The following is a 16,941-nucleotide window of genomic DNA, read 5'->3' as shown; positions in this document are numbered from 1 at the left end:
AAATCGTGGTTTGCACCACTAAAGCTTTTTGCCCCTGTTCCAGGCATTTGCGAAATTATTCAGTTTTTTGGCCAGTGATGGGCAAAGTACCCAAATTGTACTTCAAGTAAAGTACAAAGTACCTGGGTTCAATGGTATTAGAAGTATTGTACAAACTACCACATTTTAAATATATTTAAAATTAAGTATGCAGTACAGGGAATTGTGCCTTAAAGTACTTGCGAAGTACATTGCAACTGAGTTAAAGCAGTAGTCTAGACAAATTGGTACATCCTGAAGACGAAATACTTGCAATGCCAATGTAAGCATTTTTTTTTTAAATGCTAGTTCTTAAGCCCAGCTAGTGAATGCTTGCCCTTGAGTATGAACTCCAACACACAGCATTATTTCCATTTACAGCTGCTAAGGCAACCAGCTGTGCTAGTGGAAAATATTTTTCCTGATTTATTCTTCCTTGCATCTCTCGGTATACTATGAAAAAGGAGGAAAGCACTCTACTTTCTTGTTGATAAATACTGCTTTAGACACAAAACATACTTGATATTTTTAATGTTTTTTGTCTTTGCATTTCCAGTTGAGTACCTGATGGTGAAGTACTAGACAAAAGTACTTACACAGTTGCAACTGTACTTAAAGTACAAGTACTTAGAAATTTACTTAAAGTAGTATTTGGGTACTTCAGGGAGTGCTCATCACTAGTTTTCTCCCCCGTGAGCACAACTCTTCCTGCTGTGCATTGCAGGTATCAAATAGTTTGCTGCTTCACAGCATTTTGATTCTGGCTTGTGTGGTGATTTTTTTTTTAACCCAGTTAGAGGCCATATGCAAAAAGAGCAAATGTTGAGTTTTAAATTTTGAGCATCTATCTGGCATTTCTGTCAGTACATCTTATCTATTCACAGCAGATTCTGTTATGAAATGTCTGAATTTTTATTTCTTTGTGTGTGTTCCCTGTTCCCTTCCTCTTCAACCTCTACATTCCTGAACTGCAAGATCAAGGTATCAGGATGATTAACTTGCTAATATTGCTTCGTATCTGTGTCATAAAATCTGCGTTATCTGTGTCATAAATTGTATAAAACAAAGATATCTATGTAGAGTGGTATATCAAGGATGACAAGTTAAATGATCACAAAGCAATATATGAGTATAAAAGAAGATCTGGATAACTGTAGTGGGGAAGGTTACAAAAATAGATGTTTATGAAGGGACGACTTCCCCCTGTTGGCAGTTATTCGAAACACTTGAAACTTTATCAGACAGCACTATAGGTGATAATTAGCATAATGCTTTTTAACATTTAAGCCCGGGCATCTCATGCCTGAGGAATCTTGGAGTGTTGACTACCCCAGAACTTAGTAGAATACCCAGAAATTTTTGGGAGAGCAGTTTTGATAGGTGGGCAGATTTTGGGCAATTTTAGTACAACTCTCTCCCCCAGCTGCACATGGAGAACATGTGATTGTCAGGACATTGTGCAAATATATATGTATAATGCAGTGACATATAGTAAAGAATACATACTCTTACAACTTGGGCCACACGATAATACCCTTTCTCCCAAAGGTCACATTGAAGTGTGCCCCTTAACGCATTTTCAGCTGGGGTGTCAGTCCCATTCCTGTGCTTATTCCAGTTAAGCTGGAAAAGCAAGGAAGAATAGAAACCTCTGTTTATACAGTTGACCTCCATTTATCCGGCACTTGCCGTTCCCAGCAAAAATGTCTGGATAGCGGGGGATCTGGATAAGAGAAACTCCACATAAGATGAGTCGTGAGTTCTCAGAAAAAACTTGCGTTCAGTTCGGAGGGCATAAGAAACTGTCATTGTTTGTGAAGAATTACTGTACACATTCAGCTCCTGTAAACTCCTATCTATGATGATGTTAACTTGAGAAACATTGTTCTTCTGCTAAAAAAAATGCCACTTTCATTCTCAGTAGAGTCACGACAGTGGATATCCAGAGTCTTCATGTATAAGCTCCCTTTCTTCTTGCATATTGCGGCTTTCCTTGCCATGCTAGTTGCTATTCTGCGATGTTTGGCTGACGGTAGGTGCACATAGCCGAAGGTGACCGTCGAAAGCTACGGAATCACCTCTCCTAACAGTGTCAAATGACTGAACTGGTCAATGTGGGGCATGTTGGTATGATGGGAAAGGGGAAAGTTTCTCAAGGTTGTCGTCCCTGTTTGACGAAATATAGGTAGCACAGTCTCTCTGACTCAACACCGGACACAACGAGTAGCATGCGTTGTGCTGGCCCTTCATTATAAAAAGCCCGTCCAGGGGTCCCTTAATCCATCCGGATAAGTGAAGGCTGTTGTTCCGTATTTTTGTCAGTAGTTCCTGCAAATTCCTGTCCAGATCCGGAAACTGAAACCAGGATAAACGAAGGCATTTATGTGGAATTATTATATGTCCCCATTTGAATTCTTCAATGTTTTCTTGTCCGGGTAGCGTGGAATCCAAGTGAATCCTGGATAAAATGGGGTCAACAGTATCCATTTGAGATGTGGCTTATTATTACAGTGAATCGATTATGTAATTGTAGAATTGTGAAGTTGATTTTCCTATGCTTTTTCTCCCATCTAGCCATTGGAAGGACGCTGATTCCAAGGTATTTTCGGAGCATCTTTGAAGGTGGGGTCACCGACCTCTACTTCAATATGAAGCACCCAAAGGAATCTTTTCACAATACAACAATTACACTGGATTGTGATCAATGTACGATGGTGACCCACCATGGAAAGCCTCCGTACAACAAGGTGAATATCTCATTCACACTGTGCGTAACATAGTGCTTAATTAACAATTACTTGATTGATGCGCTTAACTGCGTTACAGTGAACATTTTTCTGTGTTCAGTCTTGCATCTACTTGTCAGTATTACAGCAGGGCTGTGTTGTAGAATGACTATCTGCCACTTAGGGTCACTATGTATTGGTAGCGTTTCTTTACGCAATCATGTAGGCACTAAAAACAACATACTGTCAGGAATTTGTAGCCTATAACCTGTAAAAAAGACAAGGTAATATCTTTACATGGTCAATGGGGTGCCATAGAAAATATTAATGTTTTATTGACTGGAGCACTGCTAGTTTCACTTACAAGACCTTGAATTTATGTTGGCTTCATGACAGGTAAGAAGGCACATTTTCAGTTTCACAGCCATGTATCTTGCAACAGTTTAAGTTCGCAGTTGTGCCCCCTACAGTTTAGATAAATGTTGATCTCTTCCTTACTGTGACACCAGGAAGATATTTCACCTTACTGTTACTGTATCATCTGCACTTTATGTGCAGCAAGTAGTGCCTATAGTATGTACATGCACGTGTTAGAAAATGCAAGCGAGCTCAAGTAATCATAGATGAGCAAAATGTTGGAGAGCAGGGTCGCAGCAGGACAGTGCCTGTGACCTGTTGCTCAAGTAGTGGCAGACGGAGGTGCCTGCAGAAGGGCTCTACCTTCTAATTGATTGAGTTGCCATGGTGAGCTGGCTATATTGATCCTGTTGCCATGGCAACAGCTCCACGTGTTTGGATTCGTAGGCTCTCCGCCCACTGTGTATTGATTGAAAGTTTTTAGTTTGGAATGTGAGGGGGATGTTGAGGGAAGAGGGCAAAAGTTTGTGGAAGTATGCGAAAAGTCTTTGCCATCAGGAAAGTTGGCATCCTTTGTTATTGTATGGTTATGTAATGGTACTTGAATTAAAGTTATACTATCTGTCTGTCGTAATGAGGGAGTATTTTCCTAATATCTGGTCACTTCTATAGGGCCTTGGTGGACAATACCCTGCAGATCCGCTAAAGGAACAACTTGCCAAAGATAATGCTGTCATAGTAAGTTTACATCTAAATTACAGTGCAGCACACTGGTAACTTGAACAAATACATTTCTCTCTCTCTCTCTCTCTTGCTTGCGCTTTTTGGGGGTGCCGCATTTGTGAGCGCTTTGCACAGTTTTGTGGTATGCTGTGCACAGGAGGTGTTTGATATGAGCTGAGGTTAAGAGACCTCTGCTTCGTATATATGCAGGGGAAGACCCATATGGAAGCAATCACAAGAGTATCAAATTCTGTATAAACTTTTCAGTTCTAGTTCTTGTTTCTTTTGATATTACCTGATGTATTGGGAGCATGTTGAGATGGCTGCTACTGTTAGGGTGTATATGGCATGTCTATGATAAGGTTTATTTGCCATTGTTTATACCCCTTTGACATATATTCGTACATGTAACAGGTATGTACTGAAGGACGCCTCATACTAGAGTTCACTTTTGATGACCTCATGAGGATCAAATCATGGCATTTTGCAACACGCACACATCGGGAGCTTGTGCCACGGAGTCTTATTGCCATTCAGGTAAGAAAAAAGAAAGACTTGGACATCCAAATGGGCGTGCAAATTTAGTATCTGACACAAGCCTACGTTCCTTCTGTTTTCTTAATTAGGCACAGCAGCAAGATCCTGGTATGCTCGAACAGCTGTCTAAGAACATCACAAGACAGGGACTTACTAATTCCACATTAAACTACCTCAGGGTAAGCTTCTTTTGTCTTTTGTAAATCTCTGAAGCTGCAGCTGTTGTTAATTGGCTGCTTCATATATAACTGGTAGTAAACTAGCCTGTAAGAGAATCACTTGTGTCTTCACATAGTAATCATCACAATTATGCTGTGCAGTTCTAGATCACATGATTTAATGTGTGAACATAAAAGTAAGCATTCTACTTTGACAAGTTTTCCAAAGTACAGTCTTCCCCGAGCTTTATGAGCATACATAATTTGAGCAGTGTATGGTTAATTTGTCGTGAACCCTCATTTTGTAGCTCTGTGTCATCCTCGAGCCAATGCAAGAGCTGATGTCAAGGCACAAGGCATATGCACTAAGTCCTCGTGACTGCCTAAAGACCACATTGTTCCAGAAGTGGCAGCGCATGGTGGCACCTCCAGGTAGACTGATATTCTATTCCAGTGCCATTTCATTAGCTTACAGTTCAGTTGTCTCTGCCATATTCGCTGTTCTATAGTGCTTTCACTTTTGTTTTGTTTCTTTTGTTTCTGCACTCTGGAGTGTTTTGTGTTTCTTTTCTGTAGCCTTCAACAAGGAAGGATTCTAAAATGGAAAGATTGCTGTAATAATTGAGTCGTCCTACTGATGAGCTCTTGAAATGCTGCTGTTTTTAGTATGTTGAGCTGCGAGGTCTCCGTTGTCTTCTACAATTGGCCTCTTGACAGTTGTGGGGCTATTCTAAGGAGGAGCAAGCAGTGAATTTATACATTCTGCCTTAGTTTATGCTTCCTATTGGTCAAGATATGTGAGTGAATAAAAAGTTCCTTAATAAGATGATTGGTTGATCCTGCCAGGTGTTGCACACCGTGGGGCACCTAATGACCTAAAATCAGCCCAAGATATAGGTATGTTGTTTATACTAAGGTTTCACTGCAGGTGTGGTGGGCTTTATATTTTTCTGGGATGACCAGCACCAAACTAATCTGGGCATTGCGCATTATGACCACCACAGCAGTTGTGTTTGGCGACTGGCTGTGGTTGTCACTTGTTCATAGCCTTTGCATCAGGACGGGGGATGAGCAAAGATGCAGCAATTGTTTTCAACTTTTTTTTTATGCTTCAACTAAATGTCTCTTCATATGTGACTCTCAAAAATTCACACGATAGCTACCTCTTTGTGAATCCTTCCTCTCGGGTGATGGCCAATTTTAGTTTGCTCTGTTTTGGCATTGCCTCAGGATACAATTTGATTTGCATGAAACTAACCTGGGTGTGCATGATTCATCATATTTAGATGCATGGATATCTGTGTAAATTTTGTTCATTTATTTTGTTGTTGGTTCTTTCTTTTGTTTATTTAAGTTGTATCTAGTGTTCTCTCTGTAATTGCTTTGGTGCCTTTTTCTACTCTTCCATAAAGAGGAAATAAAATGCTTCAGAGCCAACCTGCCCAAGTGACAAAAATTGTATCAAATGAGACATATACCCCCAAGCATCAGAAGCTACCAAGGAATAAATTTTGTAGTGGAGTTCTTAGCAGAGGTGTCGGATGTAAAATTAATTGAAAGTAAATTTTGATCTAAAATTAATACTGAGGAGTGTTTCTTGTACAGTATGCAGTTAATCTCAACTAATTATGTGGCTGTACTGCGTTGCTTTTGTAAATCCTCAACAATCGTAAGCTATTCCAGTTATATAAGTTCCATGTGAACACATTTCTATTGCTTCAGTTTGTATCCGTTGTTAAATGTTACAAAACAAAAGAAAAATACTGCGGTCTTTGGATTAGTACAGTAGCGCAGGAGACTTGTTACTTAACCAGTAGCATGCATTTGTTGCTCATGTGTACTTGACTTCGCTCTTGTTTGTTACACTGCCCCTAGCTTTCGCATAAGTACTGTAGTTAGAAAATACAAATGAAATGCAGCTAGTTTACATTGGAGAATTAATCTTTCCAATTTATGCTCAGTGATACAATGAAATACAATTAAATGTGGTCCGGTTTGGGGCTTTACAGAAACGCAGAGACCTCCAAGTAAACGAAGAAAGAGGAAGTCCTCTGCTGCTAACAATGCTGGTAATACTGGAAACACAGGCTCTGGTGGTAAAAAGAAGAACATGTCTCCTGGGCCCCCCAACTTTTCATTAGCTTCTCAGGTTGGTGTTCCGTAGATTGCATTGTAATTCACAAATTTGACTTGCAGAATAGTTTCATATTGATTCTGGTTCAAGCACAAAAGCTTACACTGTAGAAGGTACCTAATGCAATTCAAAAGGTATGGTGACGTCAAGAATCATCAAGATGAGGTTTGATGATGAGACAGCAGTTGGTGTGTTTGCATTAGGCAGTCAGTCGAAAATTTGAGGGCTGAGCAAATAATCGGATTTTTCCAATACTAATCCATATAATTGTGTACTCTGTTTGAATTCAGAATTGAAAATGCAGTTCTATATTCAAATTTCAAATCCAAACGATGTCTATTCCAAACCGAATATATTCAAATAGCTCCCAAGCTGCACTCGTAAGCTCGGAACCGCCAGAAGAGAGGGTATAAAGCAAAGTGTGTCCTGCTTCATACAAAGATCACTGGGCATGTATCACGCATATGCAATATACATGTACATATGCATGTATGCTGTGTGCGTGCATGTGTGTGTGTGTGTTCGGTTCGGTTACATAACTTTAGACATTTAGTCTCTGGTGCATAACCTTGAACAAATGCGAGAAAATGACCCAGAAAGACTTCTAGAGAATGGACGCGATACGTGTTTGTCAACTGCTTAGTCTGTGGACGGAGTTTTCTTCAGTAATTTTTGTCTTCACTTTAGTAATGTTTCCCAAAATGATTATTATTGGTTTTTCTTCATGTCTCACATTCACTTTATATCTTCATATTTTTTCTTTGCAAAGATTGTAGCACAAGACGCAAGAATACTATATGGTCAAAGACATCTAGAACCCTTTACACAGATATAAGAAAACATACTTTTTCTGGTGTCATGATGATACAGAGGTGCACAAAAGCACACGTGACCAGAAACACACACGCCCTAACTGGAAAAAATCATTTGCTGAAGCTGCAACAAAGGGGAAGAATAGTCCAAAAGTGCCTTTTGAGCCTCCAGCAATACTAGGAACAGCCACGTCAGCGACTCCAGCTCGTGTGGTACAACAGGAACACAGCAAACGAAGCTCCGATCAAGCAAAAGCACGTCCGCAGTTGACTTGGAAAAGGATGTGCACTGAAAATGGTTCTCGAAGTTATGGAATTTGGTGGTTTGCACTCTTCCAGATATCAAGTTTTTGCAAACTTTGTAGATACTGTACATTCAGTAGCTTCTACTGACATGATATTGAGACAAAACACATAGTTAGCAGCATGGCTGCAAATAAAGGGGCTCTAAGGGGGTTGGTGTTTGTGGGTCTCATAGGCTACTGGTAATAGGTAATAATGGGTACATTCTGTACTCAGTGCTCATTAATTCAAATACACTTGTACTGCAACGCAAGAAAAAGTAAACTTGTGCGATGTTTTGTAATGTGCGCCGACTGTGAAGTGTGTGGAACAAGGAGTTTCACCTCAGAATAATGAAATATTGCACCTGCAAGTGAAGATGACCTACGGATTTTTAACAAGGATTTTTCCACTTGAAATCATATTTTTCTCGGGAAGAGCGTCGTAGAACTATACAATACGAGTTGTGGACTTCACAATTACACAATAGCGCTATTATAACAGTCCCAACACAGCACTGCTGTAGCTTCTTGCGCGCACACGTCTGCAATTTGACTTGTACCGCTCCGCTCGCAGTGGGTAGTAGCTCTGGCTGCCACTGCTGCATGTCTCGGCGAGGTGTATCTCTATGTGTCCCAGCCAAGTCTGGGCTCCCCTCATACGGCGTTGTTTGGACAAAGAAATGTGGGAAGGGGACATTCCCGCAATATATTTCCTTCGGCAATTGGGTGTGCTGGAGGTATAAATTTATTATTTTAATTCCACGTTAGCGCCACGAAGCAGCTGTGGCTACGAGCGGTGTACAGATGGGGACAGAGGACAGTAGGAAGGAGTGGGGGGTTAGTATGTGTCCTGGGCCGACTTAACCCGCTGGGCCATGGCGCTGGTGTGCGCGGGAGGCGACATGCCCTTTTCGCCAATTCGGAGGAAGGAAAGAGGAACCTCTGAAATGGCACCTTTCTTCACGTTTTAGTTGCAAACGGCACGACGAATAAACCCCATTCCTTTTGTGTTACTGTCACGGTGACAGGATCCTTCATACTGCACACAATTTAGTGCCCCTTTAAAGTGTGATGTCTTTGCAAATACCCATCATAGATTGTGCGATTAAATCCAGTCAAATGATGGTTGTAAGAAGTGTTCTGAAAAGCAAACCTGCACAGTCATTGTCTACAGATATGTTTTATAATGTAAGTATTGTATTTCAGGATGTAATGGTGGTCGGAGAACCATCCCTCATGGGAGGCGAGTTTGGGGACGAGGATGAGCGACTAATAACGCGCCTGGAAAACACCCAGTATGATGCGTCAGCGGCAGCAGCAGCTAATGGATTGGAAGATGGTGATGATTTTTCGAGCAACCCCATGGCGCCTGGAGGACCCCCAACAGGAACTGGCTGGCAGGGGTCCACACCTGCAAGTGGAGGGCCCCCGCCTGAGCGGAACCCTTCAGCCCCGCCTCCAGGCCCCCCTCCCGAGGACAAGAAAACCTCACCCACCATCAGCCAGTAGTTCCCTGCTAGTATTAATATTCGTCAACATCAAATGTCACCCTATCTTGCATTGCACAGACTCCTCTCGTTGCAAGGATTTCCTCCCCTCGTAGGAAAAGCACAAAGCAGTTCCACAGTTCAGGCCATCTTATTGTTACAACGCCTGTAAAAAATACATTCATTAATGGTTGCATACGCATAAATCATTACAACTTCTGCGCTCTGGTAGTAATACCGGCGTTCCCACTCCATGACAAGTTTGGCACAAGATGGTGGAAATCACCATAACTGTTCAGCAACATGGTGCACTGAACTGTATGCCAGTCAGTTAAGTGCTGTGGTGCAATTGGTGTGGCATTGGAGACTTGTGTTGTGCACTGCTGCTGGGATCACACAAATTAGAGATGATTCTACCAACAGCTGATGATCTTCTGCCTCACGGCTACGATTGCTGTTAGTGCCCTTGTGCCAACTATGCCACTGAAAGCATTTTTAGATAACTTTACATGACATGTTTCTCCTGCTGGAGTCTTGATTTCAACCTACTTCAGCAGACTGCTGTATCTGAGTGGTACCCATTTAAATGTATGGTTTCAATATTGCAACAGCCAAAGTGGTAAGTGGCTAAGTTGCTGATACGTGCAATATGTGCCACAGTCTTTAAACCTGGTGGTGATTGCATGGTAATGTTTTGTTTCGCTGTCTTCTACTTTCCTGTATTTCTCAAGCAGTTTATTAGAGGTCCCTTTATTTATTCTGCTTTATGCGAGCATGCTCTTTGATTTGTATTCTGAGTGTCGAAACTGAACCGGAAACTAAACAGAAAACGGAAAGTAACCGCTATCTTTCAGCTGAATTGGAACTCAACTGAATCGGAATAGGATCAAACAAAGAAAATGTGGTTCAGAAAATACTGAAAGAAAGGTCGCCTCTACTGGTGCAACTTCATTCCTCACATTTGGCATTCTTCAATTGCGTTACACGTACAATACGTTCAGGTACGTTTACAACTCTTCAAAATTACAGTGGGAAAGTGAAATGAAATGAAAAGTGACCACTGTCCTTACTGTATGTTTTTTGCATAATTGGTAGTGCATGTTTTGGCAGTTTCTATTGTATTTGACTTAATTTTTTTGTAATTGTAATAGTTTTGTCGCACCATTTCTCCAAGTCAAACCGATTTGAACATTATAAATGTCCCCTGGAGCAACCCGGAACAACACCATTATGCTAGAATCTAAATCGAAACCGAACCAATAAAGATATCAGTTCGACACTCATTTATGCATTGGACAAGAAGGCTTATCTCTGTGCACATTAATGACGCTTTTTCTGACCCAGTGATAGTCGTTCTTAAATTGGTTCGACGCCCCAAAAATGTGCCGAGAAAGCACAACCAAGAAAGCTATTGGTTAGCAATATTTTGTTTTTCTATACTTTTGCCACCTTTTGACCAGGGTTGGTACAATTTTAGCATTAGCGTAAGTGTGTTTCATGACTGAACTCGTAAAACTGCCCACTTAAAAGCACTTGAGTCACACACACATGGTTTTCCCTGCTCTACATGTACGCGGCTGTGGATCGTGCTTCTGAAAATATTTTCTGGAGTGTTTGATTATTTGACTAACCACTGTAGAAATCTTGTATTTGCTCGCTCAGTTCTCTAAAGGAGGTATGAACGCCTATCAAACAGAGTGAAAGAAGAATGCATCAAAGTGTCATATACTTATTAGACTGTTCAGTGACGCTCTGTCTCTTTTTCTGACTGTTTTCTGTTTCCATGAGAAATATTTTCCATTCTTGTCTCATCACATCAACATAGTGGAGATACTTGATCTGTCTGTATGACTCTGGGAGACCCAGCAAGTGTGCTTTTTGCTGAGTTTTACTGCTTACTAAGTGCATGAAAATACAAAGGAGTTAATCGAGCAAAGTGGAGCATTTCTTGCAAGATGAAATACTATTCACGGGTAACTTTTTTAGATGGGTTCTGCAAAGAACTAAAATAATGCTAAAATTTGGTCAAAACCTGTTCATGAGGTGGCAATAGCAGATCAGAATCTCCTTCTTTGCACATCAACATTTCAGAACATTTCTTTATTGCAATATTTTTCTACTTTTGGGGGATACCCACAGATCATCAAAATCTTACATCAGTATTTAAATGGAACACTTTGGCTATAAATTGTGGTGTTTGAAAAGAAATGTGCCAGTGGTGGAAGAACTATGCAGTGGTGTGCGTTCCTCCATGAAAGTGCCAGCCACACGTCTCGTCACTCTTTGCATGAGCACGAACAGCGGTACCACAAAAGGTTATATGTGGGAGTGGACTAAACACTATCTACGCCATTTGACGTTGGTGGAATTTAAGGTTGGTTTTGCGTAAACTATAACCATTTAAACCATTGGTAGACCATGGGTAAACCATTTGGCAAGCATGCCAATTGGTTGAAATTTAATTTTAACCTGAAGAAAACTTTTTTTTTTTAACCAATATATGGCATCATGCAGTGTGAATTATGATCACAGGCAGTGTTCTTACAAGTTCTGTACTGGAGTTTGGGGTCGAGTAAATGATACATAAAAAGCAATTCAAGTGAAACCTCGATGGTATGATTTCCCATTTTGTGTTAGGTTTTCATGTGCACCATTGGAATCTCTATATAAACATGTTGTTCTTTGCATTGGATGTGGTTCATAAGGCTGAGTTTCCTGGGATATACAAGCTGGATATTCACGTAGTACATGTTTCATATGTGGGAAAATTGTGTTTGCCATGCTGCATTCCTGTCGCATCATCATACGCCTTTTGCTTCTTTTGTGAGAGGTGTCCCAAGAGTGCGTCTCCACCTTGGGAAAGGGTCAGGATAGTGACCTAAACATAATGCTACACTATATTTATAGCACTGTGCTGCGAGCTTCGAGTTCGTCTCTTCATGATGGGGGATACACCATAAATATGTGTTAATGGTAAACGAGAAGTGATGTAAAAACATAAACCAAAGACGAAGAAAACTTGCGAGCACATGCTGTTTGCCTTTTGTGCATGAAGTTGTGTGCAATACTCGTTACATGATGACAGCCCTTCCCCTGATTTTTTTTAACTCTCTAAGAAACCTGTACAGAAAACATGCACACCTCGACCCACCACGTCTCGGCCAGCTTGACAACCCCCACCCTCCTCCCCGCCAGCAAATTCTAGAGAACACATTGGTTTGGTGTCATGAAGAGCTGTGAATGCCAATCACCACAGCAGCTGAACGGGCATGGGCCCATGTGAACCGAGTGTGCCCTAAACAATATTCATAAGTAGTTAAGAAATACTGTTTCCTGCAGTAGGTTCTGAATATTTTCATTTGTGGAAGGAAAACAGATTCCTGTGTAATACAGACTTGTTTTTGTTTTTGTATACCCAGGGAAATTTTATAACCGAGGTTTCAGTGTAATTTGCGCAGGTTCAAGGTGTTTCCTGTGGTGAGCTCTCAAAGGCGGAGCTGTACTGAACATTGCTCTTTTTTTGTCATATTTTTTTATCGAATTTACCTTAAGCCCATAGTTACACAACATTTGACAAACATTTATCTTTGTTTGGTTTAGATAGTATCCAAAGAGGGTCTTTGTGATGCAATGTGAATAATGTTGGTAATTCTTTTAGAGAACTGTTTTGAAAAGGCTAAAGTAAAATGGACCCACTTTAGAACTGTTGCACGGCTTGACATCTGCTTGCTAAAATTTACGCAGTTCAAACTTACTGAGACCGATAAGACCCGAGTTCATGCCATATGTGTTTTAAATCCTGCAGTGGGATTTTCTTTATATGTACATGAGCATAACAAACAAGCCCAGCTTTGTTCAGACATGAAGAGTTCAGCCAATGTCAAAAGTCTGGCAATTCTTTCAGAGTGACACCTGCACACCTTTTGTGACATTCCTTGTATATTTTTAGCAGATTTTAGTAACTTGACCTTGCGATGTTCATATTAATTAGCATCTCAGTAAATTTCAAAAATATAATTTTAAAGCATAAAGGTAAATGCAGTCTGACTTCATTTAGATAGATTTATTCCTCTGTATTCTTACATTGTAGGTGATGGATAGAGGGACTTCTCTGCAAGAAACTGGTTACTTGTCGCGTAGCTAAACTAGCAGTCGAGCAGTTCTGCTGTGCATTGAATGCACTGTGGTACTTGTTTGTATCTATCCTGTCTATTTTGTCAATAATGACTGTAAAGGTGGGAACGGTTAGAAAGAATTGTCTGGTCTGTGGCATATCACTTACCACCCCTAAGTACTGGAGAACATTGATATTTTCTGCTGTTACACCTTGAAATCTGCAGCTATTCAAGATGCTGGAGAGAACAGAAAGCTTAATTTTCATCTGAATAACTGAGTAATTGTCATGTAGTTCTTCCTGCTCTGCTCCTGCTACACCTATAGGCATTAAGCAGTGCAGGTTTATTTTGTGTCAGAAACAAACTGTGCTTAAACGAGGTAAGGGGTGGCTCAAAATGGGGCTTAATTAATTACACTTTGTCTGGTGTGGCTACGCACTTTTGCAGAACAGCCTCGCTGTAAAATTGCATTTACAAAAGCCCTCTGAAAAACCAATGTGCAAAGCAGCTAGACTTGGGGGGCAAGAACTGGCTGCCATGATGTTATTACAAGAAGAGCTCTCGTTTAACTAACCTTAAGTGACATCTTTATGGCTCAGTTCTTAAAATTGGTTGATAAATTTCTTGAGCAGTTTCTCAATCACCTAACTCTTAGCAAGTGAAGCAGACACGAAAGTAAGTGGCAGCCTTTCACTAGAATAGGGTGTTACGGCAGCAGGGTATGCCAGAGTTTTGCTTCTGCACTACAGTAGCATCCCAGAAATGACTGGGGTAAAACTTCATGGAAATGGTTATGAGGCTGCAAGATTTGAACTGTGCAAGACGTAGTTGTTTTCCCAGTAAAACAAAACAACGATTTGTTCGAGTCATTGTGTTCAGAACATGCTGGTGTTCAAAAGGGCAATAGCAAAGATGCATCCACAAGTAGACTGTTTGGAAGCTTTCACTGTAGCTCCACAACCCAAAGGAGAATTGCTGGTGATCATAAATCCCAAAGAAAGCTGAACAAGACATTGCACGAAATCACTGCCACAGTGTATGTATAGTGCTGCTGCCTGGTGTAACCCTCTAATCTAGTTTGGATCCATTCCTGTTTGTAATGTGCTGAGTTTTGTTGTGTAAATGTGAAATGTTTAATTGATATCAGATACATATAGAAAATTAAGGTGGAAAACATGGTGCATAAAAGAAAAGAAAATGGTGTAAATGCAGGCAAGCTTCTGGATCGGCATCTTGGGAGAAAAGCCCAAACGTTTGTGTAATTTGTTTTACTTGTCACCCGTGGTCAAGGGATTTTCTAGAATTCTCAATCCCTATGGCTTGCGTTGTTGTGCAATGGCTCAATAGGAAATATACGTGAGTTATGCCATATCGCACTTAGTACTGTTGAAAATACTATTGTGTGGCCTGTGGCACAGTCGGCCTAAAGGAGCTGTAAAAAGATTTGTCGTAATTACTAAAAACTGAATTAATAGGAAGCTCTCCCTCCTGTACTTGTAATACCAAAAGTCTTTGCTTTATTATTCTTATTGTTTACACCACAGCGAAAGTTAGACCACAGAGGAATTGATTGTGGAAATCGTTCTGTTTATGTTGATGAAATGTCACCGTTGCACTGTTCATGCAGGGCATTTTAGTGTGAGAAAGGACAGTTGAGTGACTTTAATGTGTGCGTAATAACTTTATAACAAAAACTGTTTTTTGAGGGCACCTTTTAGTGAAAAACAGCTGGTTGTCTGACCCATACCGCCTGCTGCATTTGTGGCACACCTGCCATTCTGGCATATTGCTGTATTTATGCCTATTTTGCAGAGACTGGAAAATTGCTGTAGAGCAACATAGCTATTTGCAAGGCTTTAGCAGATCTGTTCCAAATTCAGTTGCGTTTCTGCATCTTCCCCAGCCCTAACGAATATCTGAATGTTTGGCCTGTTTCCTTCACACTGCCTCGTACCTCCTGATCGGACACCCAAAAAGTTTGTATTGAATCTGCTCTCCTGAGTGCTTTTATGCCTATGTTGTGCCTGGTGGTGGTGCCTGTACAATGTTACATAGTAACACTTACGGACTGTTCTGTACTGTTTTTATCGGGGTGTGCTTCCACTCTATTTGTGCTTCTTATACTTCCACTGGACATTGAAAATTTTAGGAGATTGGTGTGTGCGTGCAAAGACCATACTGTTCTGTGGACATCCTTTCACTGGTGGTGCATAAGCAGGTGTGTGGAGTATTGTGGATGAAAGTGCAGCTGGCATGGCCTGTACGACGCACAGTAGCAGACATAGACAAAGTGGGATTGTTTTCAGACCTGAATGTTTTGTTTTTCCTGATTTTGTTCTGCCTCGTGCTCAAGGCTTCATGCACTTGAAGGGGTGCCCAGTGCTTTCTTTGTGGGGAGTGAACGCTTGACTTATTTGCATTGAAAAAGATTTATGAGGCGTGCAGAATAACAATGTGTGATCATGGGCTCTGTGTATAGAAGAGAAGATGTAGGCACTAAGTTAAAGTGCAGTTGCACTAGGGTAGGGCCAATGCATGCATACTGGACACACATTTACATGCTCACTCTGGAACAAGTTATAACATTGACATCCATCCCCATATTCATGCTTACATTGGAAAAGAAATGTAGGCAAAACTGGCCATCATGCACCTGTAATATGGGAGTATTTTATGAACCACAGGACTCTTCTCTGTGTGTGCCTGTGTTTCGAAGCAGTCATGAGGGTGTTCCAAAGTGTTTGTCACAGGTCATTTATTGTTCTATACTGTAACTCGTGCATTTTAAGAATTGAAAATAAATGGGATAAAGGAACTTGCACCAGTTCTCTGTGGTAATGGTCACAAATACCAGCATATTGGCTGGCTTCTAAGAGAGAGAGAGATCAATTCACTGAATACAGTTATGAGGCTGGAGAGCTATTTTTCTCCCAAAACAGAAGGCTTAAAGGAGCATGGAAATGATCGGAATAAAATATGACTGGAGAAGTAGAAATTACGATTCTGAGCCCTGTGATACATATTCGCACAAAAAGTTTGAGCGTAGCACGCAATCCTGGCGAGCGAGGGAGCTTTGAATCTCGCGGCAGAAATGCCCCCTCACTCGGCTGCCAGCCGCTGACGTCATGTGGCCGCGCCGTCTTTTTCTTTCTTTCTTTCTTTCTTTGTTGCGATTTCTCCGACGTCGCGGCGCCGACAAGCAGACATGTACAAGATACTCAAAAATGTGTTTAAGATAAGATAATAAATACTAACGTTAGAATGTAATTAAGATAGAGTAGAAATACATGACAATGAAAGTAATTAAGATAGAGTATAAAATACTTCAAAAAGTATTTGAAATACAATTAAGATACTATTTATCCTTGAACCCAAAAGTCACCGGTCACAGGTCAATGCGGCGAGTCTCCGCTATGTGACATGAATAACCTAAACCGCGCGCTACGCAAGCCGCAGCTATGTGATAGGAGTCACCTAAACACAACTTCCAAAAAAGATGACAAAGAGATACCACGTAACTCCACTAAGTATATGGGACGCAGAACAAAGCAAACTTCTAGCAGGTCCCTGCTCGGGGAGGTCAGAATTCA

The 16,941-nt window shown here is 40.9% G+C and overlaps 1 protein-coding gene across 2 annotated transcripts in view; it reads left to right on the top strand.

Annotated features, from left to right (window-relative positions):
* LOC135377645 (LIM domain-binding protein 2-like) overlaps window positions 1-16,172 on the top strand; it is a 29,265-nt gene extending 13,093 nt beyond the window's left edge. The window contains exons 3-10 of one of the 2 annotated variants that reach the window (XM_064610219.1): window positions 2,593-2,765; window positions 3,774-3,839; window positions 4,239-4,361; window positions 4,451-4,540; window positions 4,828-4,951; window positions 5,366-5,416; window positions 6,529-6,668; window positions 8,956-16,172. In XM_064610219.1, the coding sequence (XP_064466289.1) occupies window positions 2,593-2,765; window positions 3,774-3,839; window positions 4,239-4,361; window positions 4,451-4,540; window positions 4,828-4,951; window positions 5,366-5,416; window positions 6,529-6,668; window positions 8,956-9,258 (1,070 nt within the window). In that variant the 3' untranslated portion in view covers window positions 9,259-16,172. The remainder of the gene's footprint in view (window positions 1-2,592; window positions 2,766-3,773; window positions 3,840-4,238; window positions 4,362-4,450; window positions 4,541-4,827; window positions 4,952-5,365; window positions 5,417-6,528; window positions 6,669-8,955) is intronic. The other variant, XM_064610220.1, reaches the window with a different exon arrangement.
* The last annotated feature ends 769 nt before the right edge of the window (window positions 16,173-16,941 follow it).

This window comes from Ornithodoros turicata, chromosome 1, assembly GCF_037126465.1.
Source record: "Ornithodoros turicata isolate Travis chromosome 1, ASM3712646v1, whole genome shotgun sequence".
Lineage (NCBI taxonomy): Eukaryota > Metazoa > Arthropoda > Arachnida > Ixodida > Argasidae > Ornithodoros > Ornithodoros turicata.
This window is presented reverse-complemented; position numbering and strand designations above follow the sequence as displayed.